The 26,228-nt window shown below is 38.5% G+C and overlaps 1 protein-coding gene across 1 annotated transcript in view; it reads left to right on the top strand.

Annotated features, from left to right (window-relative positions):
• LOC131076735 (uncharacterized) overlaps positions 1-12,712 on the top strand; it is an 82,927-nt gene extending 70,215 nt beyond the window's left edge. The window contains exons 3-4 of the mRNA XM_058014044.2: positions 11,601-11,979; positions 12,256-12,712. Coding sequence (XP_057870027.1) covers positions 11,601-11,979; positions 12,256-12,460 — 584 coding nt within the window. The 3' untranslated portion in view covers positions 12,461-12,712. The remainder of the gene's footprint in view (positions 1-11,600; positions 11,980-12,255) is intronic.
• The last annotated feature ends 13,516 nt before the right edge of the window (positions 12,713-26,228 follow it).

The following is a 26,228-nucleotide window of genomic DNA, read 5'->3' as shown; positions in this document are numbered from 1 at the left end:
ATTAGATTAACCTTCTCAAACCCTATCCCTTTTTCCTTTTCTTTTAAAGTCCAAATCTTAGAAAATCTAAAAAAAAAGAAGAGCCTAAAATTGCTAAATCCATCTAAATCCAGCAGTTCAAGACAGTTGTTAAACGTAAGCCCCCCTTGAGATTTTCAGCATACACTACCCAAGAAGCTATTTCACTAAAGTTGCTTGTTCGCACATATAGACCTTGGAATTAGTAGTGATTTTTCAGGAGAGGATAGAATGCCTTAGGGTATCCTATTCTAATGTTTGGTAGATGATAAAATAGACACGAACAGGTAATATCGTATTTTATTAATTTAAAGAAAGTTTACATAATTACTGACAAAGAGTCCTGAGATCATCTGCAAAAAACCCAAACCACCCTTCATTTTCTAAACCACTAACCCCACCTAACCATGCAACCACCCTCCAAAATTTCTTCGAGCGCTCAAATTTGGCTCGATATAGTAGCTGAGATGTACAAAGAATAACCACTAAAATCAGTTTTTGAGAAGAAAACGAGAAGAGAAAACAAGGATTAACCCCATTAACAACAAAACAGAGAAAGCACCATAAACACAAAAATTGGACGCTACTCAGAGGAGCTAGGGTTCATCTCACCTTCTCTTCCTCGCCCTCGTTTGCGGACCTACCTCTTCCTCTGCAACAACTTCTTCCAATGCTCTGGCCTCTTCAATGGCTCGCTGCAACTCCTCCTCAACCTCCATTAAGTCTACAAAAATCTTTAAAGCCTTCCACCCAATCCAAGCCTCTGCAACGAAGCTTGCCCTTGTTTGATTGTCTTGCCACCTCAAGAAGGGGATGTAATTCTCCTCTGCATACTGATGATAATTCAAAATCCCTGCACATAGATCAAACCCTTTGCTAGGGATTGCCCACTCAAAAATTGAGTGCATTCCCAGTTGATAATCCTCTGGGACTATAGCATACATTACCTCCTTCACCTGCTCCGCAGAATGCTCCAATTACAATCCCCATGCCAGAATGAGCGAGTATACATCCATGTTCGTCTTGTAGCGGTACTCCACCACCCCAATGGATTCGCCCAACAATCTCTGTACACACTTCACCAACCTTTCGTCCCGATACAGAAACATACCATTTAACTGCCTTTCTGAGATCGGTCCAAGGAATGGACAAAGTTGTTTCTTTGTCTTGAATGCAAAATTCGTTGTCATTCTGGCAAAACCGGCTGTCTTCTCCTCCACCAAACTCACGCAAAGTGTTAATTATCCAACTCGAGGGAAGCAGAGAATAAAAAAGGAAACCTCACAAAAGCACTAAGTTAAACTCATTCAATCGCCATTAAAGAATTGTCCTCCGACCGCCGCCCTTCAACAACGATGAGAAGGCTCGCATGTTTCCCTAGGTGTTAAAAAAGACTGCATTAAAGGCTCGTATTACCCAGGGAATATTAACATTCCAACGGTTAACATCTCACTCCCACCATTAATGCATCTTCCTTGACAAGCCATTGTACACACTTCCCTGCACAAACTCAATATCTAGTAATCTTAGCCATCAGCCTCAACACATTAACCAACTCCATTGGATGCCAACTAGGCAGTCCAATGTACCTCCTCACCTGCATTTTCCCACCACCTAGTTGCGAAGGGTCCAACTCACACGGCACATTAGACAGATAATCTGCCACGCCATTCCCTGCCCTTCTAATGTGTGAAACTTTAAAATCTTGAAAGGCTTGTAATTTTGAACAGATGATTGAAATAAACTTACTAATACGCCAACTTGGAGGAAAACCTTGAGAAATTGCATCTACAACCACTTTTGAATCTGCTTCGAAGTGGACCTTTGGAACTTTTAGATTGCCAACCAGTTCAACCGCAAGCAAAGCTGCTTGAGCTTCCGCTTCATTATTCGTTTGATCCTGCAATCGTTGCACCCCTTTGCATAAGACTTTGCCTTCCTCATTGTGAGCGACAAAACCTGCACCTGATATTCTCGGATTGCCTCTCGAGGCTCCATCAAAATTAACTTTGATCCACCCTTGCTCTTGTTAAAATCTGAGAAACGGATTACAACCCATAATTGAATTGAAAGAGATAGATCAAATAAACCGTAAATGCAAATGAAATAAACAACATAACAGTGATACCGAGAGAAAATTGATGTGAAATGCTCCAAGGCAAAATAGCATCAGATTACTATCTCCAACTATATGAAAATACAAGCAAGGTAGCATGTTTATATAGACTCAAGAGAGGGGTGGAGGTGGCAATACCGGCCAATGAGGATAGACCACCATGATGGTCTAAACATGGTAAATGCACCTCCTCATAGCATGTTGACACCTCAATACCCACTTGTCTTAAGTAAACATGCTTTATTAACCTAAGCAAGCTTAATTAAAGTGTAGGAAAAACCTAGGAAAAGGGAAAATAATAAACCCAACTAGGAAAATAAAAACTTACACTAGCACCCCCCCTTAAGCATAGCTTAGGTGGGTGAAAATATGGGTCCCAACTAATGAAGCTTGATGAGGTACCCATGTACATAATCCTCCCCCCCAACAAAGAAGAAGCTCCCCCCAACAAAGGAGAGTACACCCCCCCCCCCAGAATAGAGAGAGAGAAAGAAAAAAGGAACTAAGAAGCCCCCCCCAACAAAAGAGAACACTTGCCGCACCCCAAGCAAAGCTCTCAAATGAACGAACTTGCTTTCTGTGAAGGGTTTTGTGAAGATGTCTACAGTTTGATCTGATGTCAGACAGTACTGAAGATCAAGAACCTTCTCATGAATCAACTCCTGAATGTAGTGCATGTGAATCTCAATGTGGTTGGTCTGTTGATGATGGACTGGATTGCGAGAAATTTGAATAGCACTCTTGTTGTCACAAAAGATGACTGTAGGCTTTTGAAAGGAAATGCCAAACTCAGTGAGAATGTTCTGAAGCCAAATGGCCTTAGTAGCAGCATTAACTGCTCCTCGATACTCAACCTCAGTAGATGAAAGAGCAATAGCAGATTGTTTCTTGCTCGACCAAGAAACTGGACCAGAACCAAGAGAGAAGCAATACCATGAAGTGGACTTGCGATCCTGGGAATCACCTGCCCAATCTGAATCTATATATCCCACCAAGTGAATATCCACGCCCACTGTATAATGAATCCCATAACTATGAGTACCCTGTACATAGTGAAGAATCCGCTTAGCTACTTTCCAATGCAGCTCATGTGGCTCCTGCATGAACCTGGAGACTAGGCCCACTGCATATGAAATATCAGGCTTCATGTGAGTCAAATATATGAGGCTTCCAACTAATTGACAATACAAGGTAGAATCCGCCAAGGGTGAAGAACAAGAAGCCTCAAGTTTGACTCCTGACAGAAATGGAGTTGGTGCGGGCTTACAGTCAGCCATGTGAAATCTCGAGAGCATATCAAGAGCGTACTTAGGCTGTCCAATGAAGATACCAAAAGGCGACTGAGAGATCTCAATCCCTAAGAAGTAGTGGAGTAGGCCTAAGTCAGACATTGAGAAGTGATCATGAAGGGCAGTTTTGACTGCCTTGATATGGGATGAGTGACTCCTAGTGATCAACAAGTCATCAACATAGAGAACAAGGAAGGTGAGAGTATCATCCTGCTGCAAAATGTAGATGTTTGGATCAGAATGGCACCGAGTGAACCCCACTGACAGAAGGAAGGAGTCCATCTTGGCATACCAGGCACGAGGGGCCTGTTTAAGGCCATAGAGAGACTTCCGAAGGTGACAAACAAGTGAAGGATCCTAGACGAACCCTTGTGGATGCTCCATATATATCTCCTCCCGAAGGTCACCGTGAAGAAAGGCACTCTTCACATCCATTTGATGAACTTCCCAGCGATGGGCTGCAACAATAGCAAGGACAAGTCGGATGGAATTCATCTTGGCGATTGGCGCAAAAGTCTCAAAGTAGTCAATCCCAGCAACTTGGGAGAATCCTTTGGCGACCAGGCGAACCTTATACTTATCAACCGACCCATTTGCAGCAAATTTTGTTCAGGAGATCCACTTGCACCAAACAAGTTTCCTTCCCTTAGGAAGAGGGACTAAATCCCAAGTATGGTTCCTCTCCAAGGAATTGAACTCTCTTGCATAGCTGCATCCCACTCGGGGACACCTGAAGCTTCCCGAAAGGTCTGTGGATCGGAAGCTATAGCAAAGAAGAGATGTGGAGCATGCTCAAATTGTGACCTTGTTCTTCTCTCATCTGAAGGATCACCAACCCAATCATTTGCTGACTCCAATGTCTGACGAGCCCAAAGAGGCCCAATAGCTGGAAAATGAGGAGAATCTGGAGGAGAATCATCACCCTCTGAAGGATGGCTAAGAGAAGAGGAAGATGAATCCTCGCCATCGTCATCTGAAGTGGAGGAAGAGGACTCCTCAGAAGGATTAAAATCCTTAGAAGAACTGTCATCATGAAGTTGCAATGTCTCCATAGGAATGAAAGATGGGGAAGTGGTAGAAGAAGAACTGGAAGTATCATCCTCAAAACGAACACTCCTCTTAATGAAAAGCTCATGTGTGGTAGGATGGAGAAGCATGTAGCCTTTAACACCATCTGGATACCCAACAAATATGCAAGGCTTGCTTTGCGGATCCATAGCCTTGCATTTCTCTGCTGGAATGTGGGCCCATGCAGAATACCCAAACACTCGGAAGTGTTTGACTGTGGGTTTCCGACCAATCCAAGCTTGAAAAGGAGTTACCCCCTTCACAGCTCGATGAGGAACTTGATTCTGGATATAACATGCACAGTTGATGGCCTCTGCCCAATATTGAGGTGCCAATGATTTGGAGTGGATCATACAATTAGCCATTTCCTTCAAGGACCGATTCTTACATTTTGCAACTCCATTTTGTTGTGGAGTGTAGGGAATTGTGTTGAAGATCAATGCCATCTGAGATACAAAACTGCTCAAACCTCTGGTTGACATATTCCCCCCCATTATTGGTGCGCAGAACCTTGATGGTTTTCCCTGATTGCTTCTCTACAAAGGCTTTGAATTCCTGAAAAGACTCAAAGACCTCAGACTTTTGTTTGAGAAAATATACAAAGGTGTACCGAGAAAGATCATCAATGAATGTCAAAACATATTTGGCCTTGCTGAAAGAAGGATTTGGAAATGGTCCCTGCTAAATCACTGTGAACTAGCTCCAAAAGCTGTGTGGCTCTCCATGCTTTGCCTTTGTCAAATTTTTCTTTAGGGTGCTTGCCAAGAATGCATCCTTGACAAACTCCATCAAGAAATCGAATAGAAGGCAACCCTATAACCATGTCATACTGTCTGAGCTGCTGCAAGTAAGGGTAGTTCAAGTGGCCAAACCGCTGATGCCACAAATGACTCACCTCATCTGAGTGAGTAAGCAATTCAAGTGAAGGAGAATCATGAACAAAGTGAGAAAAGTGATACAGTCTAGATTGATTATTTGCCTTTCCCACTGCAATTGTAGGCCCATTATGCATCTCAATAATTACCACTGTGTCTGGAGTGAACTCAACCCGCTTGCCAGAGCTAGTGTGAGTGATCTGATAGACAGACAGGAGATTAGTTGATAAAGATGGAACACAAAGGACATCCTGAAATGTTCCTTCACCCACATCAACAAACCCTCTCCCATGCACTTTAGTAGGAGTGTCATCACCCAATAGAATAGATGGCATAGAACATGACTCCAAGGAGGAAAAACTATCCTTTGATGAAGCCATGTGGTGCAAAGCACCTGAGTCGATAATCCAAGAATTAGGCTAGGAAGCAACAACAACAAGGGCCTTGCCCTTTCCTTTCCCCTTGTGTCCTTTGAAGATTCCCGAGATGAACTTGGTTTGACAGAATCAGGCACCTTGATGTTGTTCTTTTCTAGAAGATGAGTCAAATGATCAATTTGCTTCTTTAGACATTTATGTTCATCATGACCAGGTTTCTTACAATAGGAACACTTAGTTTTCTCCTTCTTGGGCTTGTCACCCTTTGAAGAAGATGCATCATTAGTTGCTTTTGAAGCAACTGGCTTCTGTTCTTGCTTCTTTTCTCCTTGGTTCTTTTGTTTCTTTTCTTGCTTAGAAAGCCCATTTTGATCTTTTGTACCTTGGTTGGCAACCAAGGCTTGAGATTTAGAGGGCTTAATTGTGCCCATTTGAATCAGCTTATCCTGTTCTTGTGTGAGTTCTTTTGCAAAATCATCAAGAGAAGGCATTTTAAAGCTGGTTTCTAAGGCACTTTTTGTAGCATAGAAAGTAGACACAAAAACTGAATAGTTTGGACCAAGTTTGGAAAGAATGCTTAGAATCAATTGTGAATCTTTCTTATCTATCCCACATGCCTTCAATTGCAATCTTACAGCCTTTAGTTTTGTGAAGAAGTCTTGAATTGTATCAAAATTATATGGATTTATCCCTATTAGCTCATTCTCCAATTGGTGTCCCCTTAACTCATCTTGTTTACCAAACAACCCTTCTAATGTTGTCCATACATCATTTGGAGTTGTAGAAGATTCAACATTAAAAAGAAGATCATAAAATACAGACATACATAGAGTACCATAAGCTTCATCACATTTGTTAAACCATTTTGGCTTTTCTGCAATTAGTGTTGGTTCAGTTTCAAGTCCCGTAGTTACTCTAAACAACCCCAACTTCTTAAGATAGATTGTCATTTTTGATTTCCCCTCATAGTAGTTGTAAGGTGTGAGTATTGGTACTGTATTTTGATCCATTTTAATGCAGAAAGTAAGATTGCTTGTGCAGGAAAGAGAGATGAAAAACTTAGAGAGAACACACTGGACCACCCCCACTTTGTACTAGATCAGAAATCACCCCCCCCAGATATTATAAGGTGGCACTTTATAATTTAGTGCATTTACAATGCTGGAGTTATTTTCCCGAGATTTACAAAGTCCGAAAAATGGACACAAATATTGAAGGCAAAAATAATATCTCAGAATATGAGCATCAAAACAACACCAATGTATTCTAATTGAAAAATATCCACTTTCAAAAAAAGAATGACTTGAATCCGAGATCATATGTGAAAGTTATAGTGGTTTGAAGTTCATAAAACGAGGACTGCCTTTCAAATCTGTTGATAAAACTTAATTTTTGGAAAATTGGTAATATCTAAGAAAGCATTGATTGCACCATTGCAAAGAGAACAAAAAATACCCCATTTCAAAAAAAATTGCACTAAAAAATACTTCCGTATGACTGAGAAAACCTCATTTGAAGATCAGATGCAAAAATGAAAACTGCAATGGTGAGGGGTCTGGCTGAAGCTTTCCGACGCGATTTTCAAAAGATCTGTTGAGTGAATAAAAACTTTGGCAACGACCCAGACGGTTTTTTCCAGCGGCGAAACAAACCCAGAAAGCGTTTTTCTTTATCACTTTCAGAAGATGGGGCCACAGTGTTTAAAAAATGCCTTCAACAAGGAAAAAATGACATGCAAAGCTTCTGGTGTCCAATCGGCACACACTTTATATGAAAATAGAGGTTTTTGGGCCTTCCAAACACAAAGGAAAGGTCTGTTAGGCCTGAAAACACACTATTTGAAAGTTCTTTCACAAATCTAAGCTTCAAAAACCTTGTTTTACAAAAAAGCATATATGTAAAACAACATTCCCGGATCTTCATAAACCTTTGTTGGTTTTTCAGATCATGCAAAATGCAAAAGAAAACACAACAAGATTTTACAAGATCTCTACAATAATCTAATCTTTCAAAACAGACTTTGATACCATGTTAAAATCAGAGAAATAGATTACAAACCAGAATTGAATTGAAAGAGATAGATCAAATAAACTGTAAATTCAAATGAAATAAACAGCATAACAGTGATGCCGAGAAAAAACTGATGTGAAGTGCTCCAAGGCAAAATAGCATCAGATTACTATCTCCAACTATATGAAAATACAAGCAAGGTAGCATGTTTATATAGACTCAATAGAGGGGTGGAGGTGGCAATACCGGCCAATGAGGAGAGACCACCATGATGGTCTAAACATAGTAAATGCACCTCCTCATAGCATGCCGACACCTCAATACCCACTTGTCTTAAGTAAACATGCTTTATTAACCTAAGCAAGCTTAATTAAAGTGTAGGAAAAACCTAGGAAAAGGGAAAATAATAAACCCAACTAGGAAAATAAAAACCTACACTAGCATCTCCGGTTTAGTCCAAACACAATCCAAGCCCCTACCATCACTAAGATTAACCTTAGACTGCCCATGAACGAGCCGTTAACAATACAAATTTACTATTTGAATAAAATCAAGTATTAATTTTATTTTTAAATAAAATTTAGGAATTTTTATTTACCAATGTTAATTTTGTGGATATATAATTATATTTACTTATATTTTAAAAAAAATTAAATTTAGTTAAGTGAATTTAATGCTGAATTTTTTTTTTCGAATTTATTTAAGTGTATCATATTCAAAGAGATCTTTGAGATAACAATTCAAATTGATCATCATCCGTTGAAGAAGAAACATATTGAAGGTGGAACCGTAATTTAGAAGTTGGTGCTTCCTAAAGGAGAGATTGGTGTCTCTCACTAAATTGTCAAAAGATAAGATATGATCATATACAAGTAATCAGTCTTCAATAAGGACACCTAGGATCTAAGTAAACTTAAGTGATGTGAATAAGTTCCCTACTAGGAACTAGCGAAAACACTAGTTACAAGACCTTATTCACATCAGCAGCCCAATCAAAGTCAGACAAAAAAAAAGGTAAAATAAAATAAATCCGTCGTGCTGACAGGTTTGCCCTGGGTGTGTCCAAGTTCACCCCAAACAAATTAGGTGGCAAAATCCTACACCTTGCCGGGATCTGCAGTTGCATTGGACTGGTACTGGGATCTGGTTTGAACTGGACTCAGATCGGGCTTGGCCCCTGACGGATCCGGTAACATAGGAAAATTGGAATTCAGTTTTCTCTTAGGTTAGTGAAAGGATAAAGAGTTTCATCCCCCTTCAAGCTAAAGTGATGATCGATAAGGCATTCATCAAAGAGGTATGTGATCTCTCCACCAACATTGTCAACTTGTTAAATTGAGTGGAGGAACTCAGAAACAATGGTGTAAATTGGTTGTTTCCTTCTGCAGAAGATTTTGCATGTGAGAGAGTTTAAGCCATTGGATTTTGCTGCCATCAAGACGGTCATAGAAAAGTGGAATTTGCTTGCAGGTGAATCTTCCCCTTTTGGAAGAATTGAGGTCATCACTGAGCTGAATGAGGTGTGATGGCTGTGTGACATTTGTCAGTTGGCTTGACATGTTTCAAGGATATGTGTTCTATTTGTCTTGGGCCCACCTTATGTTTTGAAAGTGACTGAAGTCACCTAAGTTATTTTAGGGTTTAGGTGGATGAAGAGTTAGTTTCAAAGGTAGTTATAAGTTATTATTAATGATTATTCTAAAGGGTATTCCCTTTCATTTGTACAGATCTTTACTAAATACTAACAAGTAGGGAGCATAAGAGAGAGTTATTGGTAGTTGGTGCATTTGTAAACAACTTGGATATAATTGAGGATGCACCTTGCAAGGTTTTTAGCCCTTGAAGATGTCCATTTTGTGAGATCACATTGAATTTTGTAGTTCTTTGCTTTTATTTCTACAGGACTAAAACTTGTTGGTGAAAGAAATCAGTCATTCCCAACTTGATTCTTTGTAGTTTGTTTATTTCAGGTGGAATCATATCTTCTCATAAATCAACGGCATAGAGAGGAAATAGGGTTTCAATTTATCTAGGTAGTGTAGTTTCTTTTCTCATGCAATTTGACTGTTCATCTTTTTACAAATGAAAACTTGTGCTATGTAGATATTCTTGTATATTCAGTACATGAAATATTTTACAGGTGTTCAATAAAAGGGAACCTCCCCTTATGATAGAGGAGGGATTTAGTCCTGTGAGCTGCCTTTAAACAATATGCTTCAACAAATTTTCGTTACAACAACCCAAATATTCAGGCAGTGCAAACTACCAGTTCCCAACAAGGGGTAGTTTGTAATTCTGCAGCAGTTTTGAAATCAGCAGCTGCTTAAAAGTGGTGGTTTCACATGAACTGTTTGTGTGGGAATTTTAAACAAACAGATGCCTGTGTCTCTTCATTTTGATGATTTTGTGATCTTTCTGTGCACAGGAAGGACTCTCCGATGTCTTTAAAAGGGCTTGCACAAAGTGAATCATATTAAGGGAGGTAGAATGAAGTTGTAGGCATTGAGAGTAGGATTCCAAGTTTTAAATTAGAAGTTATAGGCTTGACAATTGTGTATGTAACCAACTGGAGTAAGGGGTAGATTTCATCCACCACAACCAAAGCTGTTTTTTCTTTCTTCCGTAGCTTTCCTTCTTTTCTGAAGGTCTTTCTATTTGAATTTAAGTAGCATAGTTCATTAATTTATGTGTTCTTAATTTCTACAAGCATTGAGTTAAGAAATTATGGATCAGTTTTAGTGTCCAAGTTCAGTCTTCTCAAGCGTCAAATTTGTCCTGTGCAATGCGATCTTTTGAGTTGAACTAAGCTTGTTCATCTCTTCTTCCCTACAGTCTAAAATGGAGACTCCAGGCTCTGGAAGTAAAAAATGGTCTCCAATGTGGAGGGTCAGGTTGCCTGCCAGGAATTTTTCTCGATCAGGCATGTGGTTTTTCTTTGGTAGAGTAAATGCACTTAGTCACAAAGTTTTAATTGAGGAATCTTTCCTTTCATCTTCCCTAGTACGACTCTTTCAGCCATTTGCAGTTCTTTTTGACATTCCATTGTTAAATCACTGGATGATTCTTGTTCTAGTAGGACTTATTTGTTCATTAGTATTCCATTCTAAGCTAGCAATGGAGATATCACAAATTTATGCATGCTGATACTGGATGGAATCTAGCATTTTGTTTCCAATTGATTTTTGTAGCTATTGAATCAGAATAGGCCTCTTAATATGCTCGTCACATATTTGACATGCACTCTTATGAATTATGGTAGTTTCTTTTCTGGCTTTTCAAACAATCATGCACAGACCTGTTTAGCATAAAATTTTGTGAATTGCTATCATGCTGCATTATATCTTTGACAGCTTTAAAATATGGGCTTATATTTTTCCTTTTATTTACTGGATGCCTACCTTCCTTGGATGCCCAAGCTGGAGATCATCCTTGCCCAATTTTGCCTCTGTGGATTATGATCTTTTCTTACATGCTCATGGTCTTTTCTTACATGCTTCAATTTTTTATTCCAGCTGTCCTGTATATTTATGGGACTGATAGGAATCTTTTAAATTTTTTTTTGTTGTTGCACAAACTGTGTTGTAGTCTGTTTATTGTATGGACAGTTGTGTAAGAGGAACAATTCTTCTCTTGGATAAAATTTGTTTTGTTGATTATTTCTCAACTTCTCCCATAGTAACCTCTTTCTCCCCTTTAATGTACACTTTCTTCTAGGTAATCAACTGAAAGTGATCTTGCATGCCTAGTCCTATGGGTAGCTAAAGTATTTTGAAAATTTACTTGTGTTTTTCAATTCTTGATATTTGGGGTTGGATTTATGTCTAACATTACGGTTGTTTGGAGTCAGAGGATATAAAACAGGAGATTGAAGCAAAATTTAATGAGCTTTGTGAGAGATGTAAACGGGGTGAAGTAGAACCTGAGGAAACTAATGCTTTATTTAAAGAATTTGAAGAGAAGATGGTGGAAGAATATGCCAAAAAAGGAAATGCAAACAAAGATGACTTCAAGAAATATCCTTCTGGTGAGGGGCCAATTTTGAGATGGGAGACTCGTGTTGTTTTATCACCTGGGGGAAATGCATTTCACCCAAAAAACAGGAGAGTCAAAGTTTCTGTCTCTGTAAAGGAGCTTGGCCTTTCAAAATATGCAGCTAAGCGACTAAGGGCTATGGTAGGAAAACGGTACAATATTGGGAAAGATGAGCTTACTATCGTGGGTCGAAGGTATGTTTATATTCTATTTGAAATAGATCATTACTTTTTCTCTAAATAATTGACTAGTTTTCTATTAAAAATTCACATATGATGTAGATGCCTTTCTCCACATTGAGGTGGCGTTTTCCGGTCAAGATAAATTTGAATCCCAGAAGATAATTTTGCATTGTTGCTGCTGTTTGTGCAGATCGTGTTGTATATGAAAGTAATGTTAGGAATCAATTGAGTTGGTAATTATTAATCTTACATTTGTCTCTCTAACCATCCTGAGCATTTCAACTTCAGATTCGCAAACCGTGAGGAGAATCGCAAGGATGTTTTGAGGATATTATATGCTCTTATTGAAGAAGCACAAAAAGCAGATGTATATGTTCGTGAGGCACATACTGCAATCATGAAGGAGCATTTGAAAACAAATCCAGAATTCCAGAAGAGACTGAGAGTTCAAACTGCCATGTTGAGAGGGTCTGAAGGACCCGGTTTTGTGTAAAAATGTTGCATTTATTATTATACTTTTTAACAAATTTCACTATCTTCAATCTCATGCTGTGTCTGTGTCTCTCCAGTTATCAGTATAAAACTCCAAAGGTGTAATATTCATGTAGGCACGAATTACTATAATTAGAGCCATGGTTATGTTAGTCTCAGATATGATAGGATTCTCTAATGTCAGAAAAAATGTTTGAAAGTCTTAACTCAATGGGTCTTTACACAGATAACGATACTCAGCATTTCCCTTAAATCATTCTTATTGCTTCTCTTCATGGTAGATAATTTTAATTAAATGGTTTCTCTTCTTTTGTAATAATTGATCAAGTGTTTTACATGGGCAGATATTCCAATGAGAACTGATTTATTTGGTTTAGAGTTCAATTATTGATTAGGTGATGTAGGAGCATCCTTGGGGTTGGGCAATGTTTCATTACCTAAAGAGTTTCATTTATTTTGTTTTGCTTTGATGTATGAATTGTTTGCTTTAGTGTGAGGTTTTGTTTTTGTATGTTTGGGAGCATAAGTAATCTATAACATTACTCAAAGGCCATTAGGTGCGAGTCGTGTGACAATGGTGCCACATGGGCAGATCCAATTTATGCATTGCAGGTCAAATATGTTGAGGAGCCATTCTTTGTACGACGACTAGAAATGACAAACACCCTTTAGTTGGTTATAAATAATAGTAGACTCCAGAATGGTTAGAATTGTTCAAGTGGTATCTGGATGCATATAGGAACAAGAAAGAATCTATAGGACTCTAGGATGGAAGTTGATGTATCAGGTTTCTGGAAGCTTCCGTTTTAGATGTGTGTTGTGGCGAGGATGTTTTAGATGTGTGTTGTGGCGAGGACCTTTCAGTTCTTGATATGTGCAAGGGTTAATAGTTCCTTTTCAGACCTGAAGCTAGAGTAAAAGTTAGGAGTGAGGACAAGGTGGTTTCTAACATAGCTGAACTTGTAAAAGGGATAGATTGTATTGTGTAGTCTTTCCAAGAAGTTAAATATTCTATGGGCTGGATTGTGTAGGTTAATCAGGTTCCATACAAATTTGGAGTGACCCATATGTTGTACAATTCCTATGCAACTATTATAGAAAGCGTGTTTACCAAAATTTTCATTGTTTCCCTTGTTCTTGCACTTCCATTGTTAACTCTGGACAATTGTTAGCCATTTATTCATTTGACCCACTTATGGTTTGGGTCATTTGCTAGCAAAGCATGTTTCGCGTCTTGTAAGTGTGAGTTGTGTGAGATTCATAACGCAACTTATTTGTGTGTTGCATTGTAGGTCGACCAAGGAGCTATGGTCCATAGATGAAGAAGAGAAGTAGAAAACAACCGAGATGGTAGAACATGTCTGATAGATCTTGCTAATATGTTGAGAGCCCTTTAGGTGAGGTTTGATGTTGTGGAGATAACACAAAGGAGAGGAGAGCTTGTGATGATAGATATTATTGATGATGAGAGAGAAGACACTTTCACACAAGGTGGTGTTTGCTACACCCTTAACCCATTGATTGTATTGGGATATGTGTGGCTAGCATAATACTTAAGCAAGTCATTGACAAATTCTTTAGTATCAGCCTTATTATGATTAGCATACTAATATTACCTAGTGATGCCTATATATAGGAGTAAGTGAGTAGTAGTTGATCATGATATTATAAATTAGGTTCTTGTTGAAGATTTTTAGTGGTTTGTCCCCTCAAAGTGGCATATAGTTATGAAGCATTATCAGGCGTTTACATTGTATTCCTATTATAGTCTTCTCTCATGCAAGTTATTTCATTATAAGCAATATTAGAGCATGATCTTGGCATCTAGAAGGCAAATAAACAAGGCAATCTTTTTCAATTTAGAAGGTCAAGTCGTAAATCACATATCTCTCAATTTGGTAAATTTTTTCATGAAATTTGGAGGGTGGATCAAGGGAACATTAAAATAGCTGTAGTCTAGATTTGAGGCCATTTGAAGCATTTTGTAAGGATTAATTTTCAAAATTAGGGTTTTCACCAAATTCACTTCCAAGACTGCAAAAGAGCAAATTTCTTGAATAGTTTTTCAGAAAAGTGAAGTCTACACTCAAGTAAGTTACAATAAAATTTTCAACCAATTTTGATTTATTTTGAGTACTTTTTTGTGATTGTTTTTAATATTGTGGTGGGAGCTTCAACAAGAGGCAAGGAAAGGAATTTAGCCATGCTTGGAATGTCTCCTGATAAACATGATCCAATATTTGAAGAGATGAATTCCATAGATGTGTCAGGTTCTATAAATGAAGCAACTACAAAGGTTAAGTTAGAAATATTGTCTATAGTGATTAAGAAGATATCAATTCTTTAGTCAAAAGATTTGTTTTTCTCATGAGTTAAATGGACTCGTAGTGGGTGGATTCACACCACAAAACTTCAGAAGAAAACATCTTCTAAGGGACTTTATGCTTTTGGGTTTGATTTAGATCTAAATATGGGCTGTCACTTAAATAATGCTCATGGCCAGACACTTCATGCCAAATATGGATATATGTTCGAAGGGAAAGATCCAATCACTTGGCTCTACCAAGTGGAGCAATTTTTTGATCTTCATCATTTTCCATGTAAATAGAGGGTTGCGATGGCATCATTATAATTGGAAATATATCACATCATTTGGTATTGTTGGCAATGTGAAGAGAAGAAAAAGAAGGGATGTGTTAATAACAGTCATTAAGTTTCCAGAATCCATATGTTAAGATCAATGCTTCTAGATTTGATTGTGTGAAGTTTTTTTGCATCAATGTTTCAGATCACACTTTGTGATCCATCATCAGGATGATAGATTGGGTCACACGATCTATTTACCAAGAGGAACTCACGACACATTGTGACAATAATCTTATGGCTAGCTACTTTAACTAGATTATCAAATCAAAACAAACATGTATAGTCAAGGCGTATAGTAAGCAATTATGAACCTTGTCTTTAAGAGTTGAGCATGTCATTGAGGAAAATTTGAAAGAATTCTATGTAGGGGGTCTAAAGGACCACATTAAATGAGGTATGCATGTTTAATCGAACTTTTGTTTCCCAATCAATGAATATTGCAAGGCAAGTAGAGGAAAAAGTTTTGGCCGATAGCAGGGAGGGGTTCATAGGCATAAGAGAGTAAGCTCTCCAACATAATTATCTTGTCAACCTGCTAGATTGACTGCTTAACAAATTGAAGTAAAAAGGACCTTGGGTTGCACTTTCACAGCGACAACAAACACAATCAAGGGCATAAATGTGTTGAAAATAAGTTGTTTTGTTAGTTATAAGCACATAAATGAGATGAGAGAAAATGGCTTATGTCATCAAGGTGAGATCACAACATTATATAGATATAGAAATTCACGATTACAACAGCCATAATTAATGTTGCATCTACTTCATTACATGATATTACAATATGCTCATTAAAGAGCTGCAATATCTACAACAACCTTATTTAATGACATACATCAAACTACTTAATTTGTTGCATCATTACTCTAGTATATCTATACTAAACACCTCCTTGATGACTGAACCTAAGTTGGTGGTACAGGTACGGGTACAAGAACCAAGTATGCCAGTAAGACACATTTTTTTTCCATTGGGTATAGAATATGTGTGTGTACACACACACACACAAATATATATACATATATATACATATATGTACATATATGTATGTATGTATACACACACATATATATATATATGTGTGTGTGTGTGTGTGTGTGTGTATATATATGTATATGTATATATACATACATACATCTATGTATATGTATATATATACACACACATAGATATTTATATACACACACACATACTAAATCATAAGATTCGCCAAATTTTCCCCATGAAATTCGAAATTCAGTGAACTTCAAAGAACTGCTTAAAAATCGTTGAAATTCGCTTCAAATCCGTACGGATGAAATAGTGTAACATTTTTAATAAAATATATTTGAGGAAACTGCTTTCTGTAGGTGTTTCTTCCCGCCGCTTAAGGGTTTAGGATGTATTTTTCCGTCGTGTTAGGGTTTCGCCTTTATCAACGGGTTCAATAGTCTTTCCTTAATTTACATCGCATCCATTCGGCGAATGGCAGAGGGCTTTTCTAAGGACTCTGTGACAATTTGCGTGGAGATAGATTAGAAAATTTCACTCTTGACATAACATACTATAGACATTAAACAATAGTCTTAATATTATTAATTCACGAATTTATTAGAATTAAACTTTAAGATTTTAACATATAATATAATTCTATTTCAAGTTAAATATTTCTAATTTATCAATATAATATTATATGTCTTAAATATTATATAAAGTTAAATACTTTTTTATATTAAATATCGAGAGACCAAAATAAGGAGAGTTTATACAAAAATGAGGATGGGAGGCAAAGCCTCAGCCATTAACCAGTGGGATTATCGGACTGAACAAAGACAACCTCCTACAAAAAAAAGAGTCATGAGAGTATATACAGTGAACCATATACATCAACTAGAGGCTACTGGACACCTATTGCAGAATCTCATCCTGGTTTTCCATCCATGTTGTCCATCCTTGTGGCCCTTCCATCCACACCACTTTCTTCCGCTCCAGGACCTAGGTAAACATTTCGAGCTTATCAAAGTAGGGACCTCTGTTGTCCCTGAGTTCCTTGATCAGTTTCTTTAGAGCCTCATCGAATGCAGTCTGGTTCTTCGCAATTCTAGCCCGTTCAAAGACATCCTTCATATCATATATGAACATGGTTGCCCGACCATCCTTGAGGAAATGCAACAGCTTCTCCCTCTCAACATTCATCAAAAAACATACTTGCACATCAATTTTATAACGTGTGAGTTTCTTTAAAAACCTAGTAAAAGTCCTATTAGTACCTTGGATTTTTTCCTCATTTCTAAGCTTCCAAATAAACCAAAGTATGAAAGAAGAGAGAATTTGCCAAAACAGGTTAGCATCCTTCTTGAGGCCATAAATGAATTCAGACCTCTCTGGCAAAAATGCAGTCAAAAAAGATGTGCCACATAGTCTCAGGCTTCCTACATACAGAGCATAGGTCGAAGGCAACAATGTTATTCCTAATAGGCAGTCTATCCAACATTAGTTGCCACCTGAAGCATTTGATTTTAGGGGGGATGGGGGACTTCTATAGTTTCTCAAATGTTTTCTGCCAGGCAGATGTATTAAGGTTAACATACTAGAGGGAGTTAATATGATCGATCATCGTGGTATCATGAGTGAGCAGTTTGTAGATAGACTTGGCTTTGACCTTGGAGAGGAGGGAGCCATCCTTCCATCGGAACGAGAGGTATTTGTGAGCATCTACATCAGTGTTCCTAGGAAGATCTAGACAAGCACAAGCATTTTTAATCATATTGTAGGTTCTCTTATGCGAGGCAGGGAGGCCAAACTTATTGCTAAGGTCCTTCCAGCTGATGAGATTATCATGTTCCAAGATGTCCATGAGGTATTTAATGCCTTTATTATACCAATTCCTAGCAGAGCAGCCTTGGGTTAAAGCGAGGGGTTTAGAGTTGTGGTAGAGATTCCACCATATTTACCTTTCCCCATGCAGAGTATTATTACAATCAATATTAGAGTTGGTAATAAGTTTACGCACATGCTCCCAGGCTTTCCAAATGGATTTAAACACCCAAGTGCCTTGAACAAACACAGAGAATCCGCCTGCTATTAGATCACTAAAGGGGAGGGCTTTCCAAGATTTGGCAGACTTGGGGACGCCATCTTGTATGTTATTTCTGACAAGGATCTTCCAGGGTTCTTGTCCTTCCAGGGCATGAAATATCCACTTGGCAGCTAGGGAAACTCCTTGCATTATGAGATCCTTAAGTCTCAGCCCACCAAGTTTCTTATCTATGTGGCACCAGAGCCATTTGACCGCGTGGGCCTTTCTTTTACCCTTACCATCAGACCAAAGGAAGCGCCTGATAGATTTTTGGATCTCATAAACTTGGTAGTTACTGAACATCCAGATAGAGGAGTAGTACAAACTATAGGAGGAGAGGATTTTTTGGCAGACTTGGATCCTACCAACTAGGGATAGAATCCTATTGTCCCATTTATTAAGTTTTTTGTCAATCTTTTCTTTGATCCAAATCCACATATCCTTGAGAGAGGGAGAGACAAAAAAAGGGATACCGAGGTACCTGATTATTTTATTGGGTCCTCCCCATGAGTATCCAACCTGCTGAAGCCAATCCGGGGGTTCCTTGTTCCACCCAAGCATGATAGACTTGAAATTGGAGATACGAGCACCAGAGGCTCTGCCAAAGGTTGCAAGCTTTTGATTGAGGGAGTCAATGTTATGCCTAGAGAGCTCTAGGAAGAGAGCAGTGTCATCAGCAAATTGTATGTTGAGCAATTTAGAGTCATCTGGCATCTTAATGCCATGAACTTTAGGGGATAGGGTATCATCTCTTAGGAGGTAAAAGAGAGCGTCTGAGGCAATGACAAACAGAGCAGGGGTGAGGGGGCAACCCTTTCTAATGGATCTAGAAAGAGGAATAGACTGAGAAAGTGATCCATTAACTTCAACCAGGGCGAAGGCATCTTTAAGGAGAATTTGGACATATTTACAAAACTCGCTAGGGAAACCAAAGGCTTTGAGCATCATGAGGATGAAGTCCCATTCCACCCTATCATAGGCCTTCTCAAAGTCTACAAGGAACATGGCAGTATCTTGATTTGAAGTTTTGGCCCATTCCATAGATTCCCAGCTAGTGACAAGGTTCTCCAAGATATACCTTCCTTTAATGAATCCTGTTTGGTTAGAGCAGATGAACTTGGGAAGGATCTTCTCAAGGCGAGAGGCTAGGGCTTTGGCTAGGATTTTATAAGAAACGTTGAGGAGAGTAATTGGCCTCCAGCTTTTTATGAGGGCTTTGTCCCCATCTTTTGGGATAAGTTTAACAATGCCCCTATTGATGGACTCCCCAAGGGTGCCACTATCAAATGCTTCGGTGTATATGTCATAAAGGTCTTTGGTGACCCACTCAATATTGGTTTTGTAAAATTCAACAGGAAGTCCATCGGGGCCTGGGGCCTTATCATCCTTGAGGGCTTTAATGGCATCAACAATTTCTGTCATAGAGATTTTGGTCTTGAGAGGAAGAGCTTCAGCCTCGGAGATTCTTTTTGGGATAATGTTACTGCACCTATTTCTAGCCTCTTTTGAGGCTTCACTATCTTCCGAGGTAAAGAGGTTTATAAAACATTTCAAAAGCATCTTTGATTTCATTGATGTTCAGGAGTTCCTTATCCTCAACTATGATTCTGTCAAATTTTTCTCTATTTTGTTTTTGTTTAAGGAGATTGAAGAAGACTTTAGAGCCTTTATCTCCGAATTTGAGCCAATGATTACGTGCTTTGATGAGGGCACCCTTGATTTTGACCTATTGATGTTTCCTAAGAATGTCTCTAGCCTGAGCTACCCGTTCCGCCAGGACAGAGGAGGAAGGATGTAATTGTATTTCATGCTCCAAGGAGTGGAGCCGCTTAGTGAGAGTTTTTTCCACAAGCCTGAGATCCTTGGCTTTCTTTTGGCCTATAGTTTGGAATATTTTTTGCCAAGAGGAGACATTTCTGTTCCATCTGAGGGTGTGGGATTGGGGATGTTGAGAGTGCACGTTAAAGAGTCTAACCATTTTAATGGTAGTTAGGGCATCCTTGTCATTTAGCAGGGAGGTATTAAGGATAAACTTCTTATTGGGAGGATTGCTGTTAGGGATGGAGTTCCTAGTATTGATGACAACAATGATAGAGAAATGGTCAGATAAGGTTACTGACAGAACAACCACTGAGTTCCCCAAGTGGTTAGGGGAGAAGGAGAAGAAATTTTTATTAACATAGAACCTGTCTAATCTGGAGTAAATTCGGCTGGGGCCTTGCTGAAAGTTGCACCAAGTGTACCATAGGGCAGAGGATTCAGATTTGCTGCCCTCAAGGGGGTCAAATAGCTGCATGTGTTGTTTAAATCTATCCCAATGAGGTTTCTCTTGGCACTTCCATTCGAAAGGGATACCTCCGGCCTTATCATCTTGGTTTTCAATCATGTTAAAGTCTCCAGCCATGACCCAGGGGATACTTGGAAGGGCTGCCAGCCAATTTCAGAGGGACACTCTTTCCCTATGATCATTAGGTGCATATATAGAACATACCCCAAAACAGGAGCCTCTGATATCCAGGGAGGCCCAAGCCACTCTGTTACAAGGGGAGACACCCCTATCCCTAATGTGATTTGCCCACTTAGGGTTAATATGGAGACCAACTCCACCCTTTCCCTTAGGATGATTGGTGCATATTTTGATAGCATCTCTCCAAATAAAATCAAGCGCAGTGTCAAGGGAGAACTCAACAGATTTAAGCTCTTGAAGCATCAAGAAATCTATATGTTTATGACAATTCATAAACCTTTTAATAACAAACTTTCTATCAGGCGACTCCAAGCCTCTAATATTCCATGAGATGTATTTCATGAGAAAAGGGGATTAAGAGGGACTATTTGGGAGACCATTTTGATCTCCAGACTTTTTCTTATTTTTGGAGCCAAAAGGCTTGCCTTTCTTTTTAGCCATGGAGGAACCTTTCATGAGGTCATCCTCTTCCTCCCTAAGATCAGTTAGCTCAGTTTTACCTTCTGCAGTTTCTACGATGTTCGACCCAGGTACTTGGGAGCCTGGAAAGCCAAGGAGCATTGAGCTAGACTTAATGTCCTCTAGTCCCTTATTAGCATAAATGACTTCAATAATATGGTTGTCCTCTATTTCATTTAGCAGAGATGCAGTCGCGGTGTTGGAGGTGTTAACATTAGGGGTAGCCTTTGCAAATAATGTGGATTCAGGTCGTTTGGGGGTCCCAGACTTGAGCACCATTTTTGCAGGGTTATCACTCATGCTAGCATCACCAACACCGTGATCAGGCTTCTCTAAATTTTTAACCATATTTTTAACCAGGGAGGTGGTCGGAGTTTGTGAAGCTTTTAGTATGTCATCATTCATAGTGATGGGGTATTTGCTAATGGTAGTCAATTGATTAGCAGTTTGATCACCAGCTCGGATTTGATTTAAGGAGAGTTGTTGGGCATTCTTTCGTCTCCGCTTTCTTGATGTGACTGTTTGAAAACAATCAGAAGGCGAATCCTCAGAAATTTTGGAGGGAACAGAATCAGGGTTGAGGGGTTTGGTAGTGGTGTCAACAATCATTGGATTTAATTCAGCAGGGATGAGGCTAGGAGCTGAGTTTAGGGAGGGATCATCTTTAGGGCTGGTATTGTTTCCAACAGAATGAAGGTTGCTTGGGTTAGGGATTGGCTCCTTATCGGAGCTAGGGTTTTCAGATGTTCCTGCTAGGTTAGTGTTATTTTTTTGTTTCTTGCGGTTGATGATTGGGCAGTTCTTCCGAAGATGCCCTTCTTTTTTGCACAAAAACAGGCGTTCAGTCCTCCAAGTATTTCAACAGGGCAAACAAATGTTTCATCACCGGTGTTAAGGTTTAGCAGAGGAGGGATGTCAACCCCAGGTTTAATGGATATAAGTATTCTTGCATCAAGGTTAGGGACTAAACGCGTCGTTTCATCAACCCGAATTATTCTCCCAAATGTTTCCAATACCTGGGGAAGAAAACGCCATAGGAAGGGAGGGACATCCTTAAGGATGACCCATCTAGGGCTTGAGAGCGCAAGAACTTCCTCATTGACGGCCTCTGAAGACCAGGCTAGGGCACGAAAGGAGGCATTCCCAACAGTCCAGTATTGTCTTTTAATAATTTCAACCTGGGATTCATGATTATTAAAAAAGATAATATACAGACCTTTCTGGACTTGCCTACATAATGAAATCTTAAACCCTAACTTCAAACTCCAAAGATTATGAAACCAATCATCTAGGAATTTCCTAGGTGGGCATTTCCCAATATTAACACAAGCAAAAAAAATTGCAGTATCGCTTAACCTAGTTTTTTTGGAAACAATTTCTTTCAACATTTCATCGTTTGGTGAAATGCAGAAAGAATTCGAGGGCACGGTAGGGCTCTTACCTTCCTCATCGGGTCGTTCGCCTCTAGGAGTCTTAAAAAATCTCGCACTAGGGTGGACTCCATGGGTAGACGGAGCAACAGTCTCGGCAAAGGTTTTCTTTCGGGTTGAGTGAGCCTGCTCAGAAGGTTTAGGAGTCTCGGCAAATGTTTTTGTTTGGCTTGAATGAGCCTGCTTGGTGGGTTGAGGAGAATTAATGGCAGTGCCATCAGACTCAGGCTCCATTGGGAGCTATGGAGGAGTGACACGAGCGATCAGAGGTGTGATTAATGGTTAGATTAATGTGCAGAAAAAATACATTAAGCGCTGAGCAGAAAGTAAATGCAAAACAGTAATAAGGGCACGGAGTAAAAATGCAAAACAGTAATAAGGGCACGCAGAGAAGATGCAAACCACGTGGAGGAGATTAACTCCTCCACATCCTGGCAGAGTTGGCCATGTCAGGCAACGCCGACGATGTTGGAGAGCACGCAGTCCGCAACAAATGCTCCAAAAAAAATCGCTTCAAAAAACACTCCAAAATTTGCACCAGAATAGTCCGAAATTTCGCAGTCCAAAATCAATCAGTTATTTTATTTTTCATCCCTGTGCTCCCATTTTAAATTGTAAATAAACCCAATATAGAAACTGCACAGGAGATAGCCTATTGGCTAATAATTTTTCTGCGCGTATGAAGCAATCTCCGGTAAAATTTCATGATCTGCGAAAACCTCGATCGTTCTCACCGGCGTAATTTTAACATCTAATCAGTATAGCGCAATCAAGTTTGACCATTTGATAGTTTTTCAGTCTTTTGTCATTACAAAATAAAAACATTTGTGATCTCAGTCAAAAACCCTAGGAGCATTCCTCTGATTATCCGAGCGATCTACTGTATTTTAATTTTAATATCAGAGGTGAAGAAAAATCCTTGATAGAAATGTTAGAACTGTTTCTGACTCAATCTCCGGAAATTTTTGCTTTGATCTAAGGGTGTAATGCAACAAATGTCCAATGCCGTATTTCCTGAATATGACACGCTTACACGCCTATCTACTTTCCCGGAAGAAAGGATTTGAAGGCACTAGGGCTCTGCGATTTATCTTCGTCCGCAGGCACTAGGGCTATGTGATTTATCTTCCTGTTAATTCAATCAAAAGTTAAATACTTCTAATTTATTAGTATAATATTATATGTCTAAAATTTTATATGTAAATTTTAATGTTTTTTATTAATAAATATAATATTATATATAATTAAAATTTAATATTATTTAATTCATAAATTATGAATTTGATTTTATAGTGATTTTGTTTATTAAATATATAATAAATGTTATGTATGTGGTATTAAATTAATTTTTTTTTTTAACTTATTTTTTATATGTTTTGTGTGAATAAATCTAAATCTATTTATCAATTTTAAACTATTTTCATGATTTTAAGAATATGTTATTAATATTTTAATAAATTAAATTTATATAAGACGAATTTAATGCATATCAATGATTGAATAACAATGGAAATTTAAGTGCATGTAGGAATTCCAGTTGACCACCCAAGGCATATTTGCAATCAACAAACAACTAGTGGTATGGATTAGGAGTTTCACCATGAATCATACACAACATTCTATCATTCAATTCTAATACTTATACAAAATTCTAAAAGCAGAGATTGAGAAGATGAATAACCATGCATATGTTCCAAAGATTGAATAGAAAACACCACACTTCAATGTTATTATTAATCCAACAACAAAATAGCAACAATTGTTCAAGTCTTTCTCATCTATCCATCATTCTATCTCTAAATCTCAATATCTCAAGGTATCTATATATCCCTTAGAAATGAAACATGGAAGCTAATATAGAGCTCCAAAATGAAATAAAGGGCCAAGATTGCCCTGAAATGAACAATTGATATCAAAACCCTAATTAGGGTTAGTTGTAGCCAACTAACTGATTACATAATCAACCAATAGAAATCTGGCATGTTTTTTGGCACGAACTTTGGGGAGATCTCCTCTAATGGGAAAATGAATATCACATGTAGCTCAAAACAAACTTTCTTCTACAAGCTCGTTTCCTTGATCCTTCTCTCTGATGGCAAATGCAATGAATCTGGACATTACTGCATTGAGCTCCTCCATGGACAAGTTAGGCAAATTATTGAGTTTGTACTCGATCACCTCCAATGCATCAACACAAGTAGCAAAGACCTTTTGCCATTCCATTTCTTGCTTCTGAAACATTCCCATGAAGACCATGAATGAACATGCTCCAGTCAAAACAACATCTGAGAATCCTGTAGTTAGCAAGAAGATAGACTTTATTTGATTATACAATTCATTAGCACTAAAGCCATCTTCATCAAGCATATCTTGAAGAAACATCTCTCTAGTTGAGATGATGAATTGTTCTTGAATCGCTTTGAGCGATTCCTCCATCTTGATGCAATCATCCTTTGTCTTATCAATAGTTTCTTTCTTAGTCACCAAAATGCAATACCATCTATTGAAGTCATAAACTGTCTTTGCATCCATCACTCCAGCATTAATTAACATTTGCTCGAGAATTTCATTCAATGCTTGTAAACATGGAATGGTTTTGTCTCGGATAAACTGAAATTCATCCCATATCTCCATAATGTTCTGGATTCTGCACAAGAATGTGGTGACTCTATCATAAGTTTGTAGATACTCATGAGTGAAGGCACTAGCTTGTTGAAAAACATTTTCAATCCATGTCTTAGTGGTTTGAGCTATTATCCTTGTTTCTTCTACTCCTTCAATTGCTTCTTTGGAAAGTATTTGAGGTGGAAGAGGTGCATCTTCCTCTTGGCTGGAAGACATACGATAGATGTAGTCTATCAATTGCTTGTTCTCTTCCTTCAATTGCTTCTTCTTGCTTACCTCAATCTCCAATTGTTCTTCCATGTTAGAGGCAGATCCTCTAAACTCTTTGACAACTTGATTGCGAGTGATAGGACCAATGTCTATCTCCCTTATGTCATAATCTTCTGCTGTGATTTGATCCCTTGGCTTATCATATTTAGGAACAACTACTTGCACCTTTCATGAGCCAGATGTGTCATTCACAATTTTGGAATATTTCTTAGGCTTCTTTTCTTTGTTCTATTCTACTCTTGCAAGCAAAGTATCCAAATCTCTAACCTCATCTACTATTGTCACCAGCTTCTTTTTCATTCTCTCTTTCAACCATTCATGTAAATGATCATCCACTTCCTCTAAATTAGATTGTTGCTGATTGCTCTCAGGGGCCATGAATGTGTCTTCATGATGTCCTTGATTCTGATTATCAACATCCATGCCTCGTGCTTCTTCATTGGCGTTGATTTGCTGATCATAGATAGGTTCTTCATCATGAGGTGGTGAATTAACCTCCTGCTCTTGTTGATTAGTGTCATTGGACGCATTGACACTCCTCCTATCTTGCGTATTATGAATAACTCCTTCATCTTCTTGTGAGATGTTCTTCCCTTTCAAAGTTGTATTCATATCTAAAAAGATATTCACTTCTCTTTAGGAAGGAGTACTAGTGGTAGATGGAGTTCTTGTTGACTTTTGCTTCTTTTGCTGAGCTGAATCATCATTCACTCTTTTCCTCTTCTTTGCTTGGGCTTGTGAACTTTTAGGGATATCTTGTTGATTACTCCCAACTTGTGTGTTTGCTTCATTTTCTGCATTTTCATCTTTAGAC

This window comes from Cryptomeria japonica, chromosome 10 (genome assembly GCF_030272615.1).
Source record: "Cryptomeria japonica chromosome 10, Sugi_1.0, whole genome shotgun sequence".
Lineage (NCBI taxonomy): Eukaryota > Viridiplantae > Streptophyta > Pinopsida > Cupressales > Cupressaceae > Cryptomeria > Cryptomeria japonica.
Note: the sequence above shows the minus strand (reverse complement) of the source record. Positions and strands in the feature narration are given on the sequence as shown.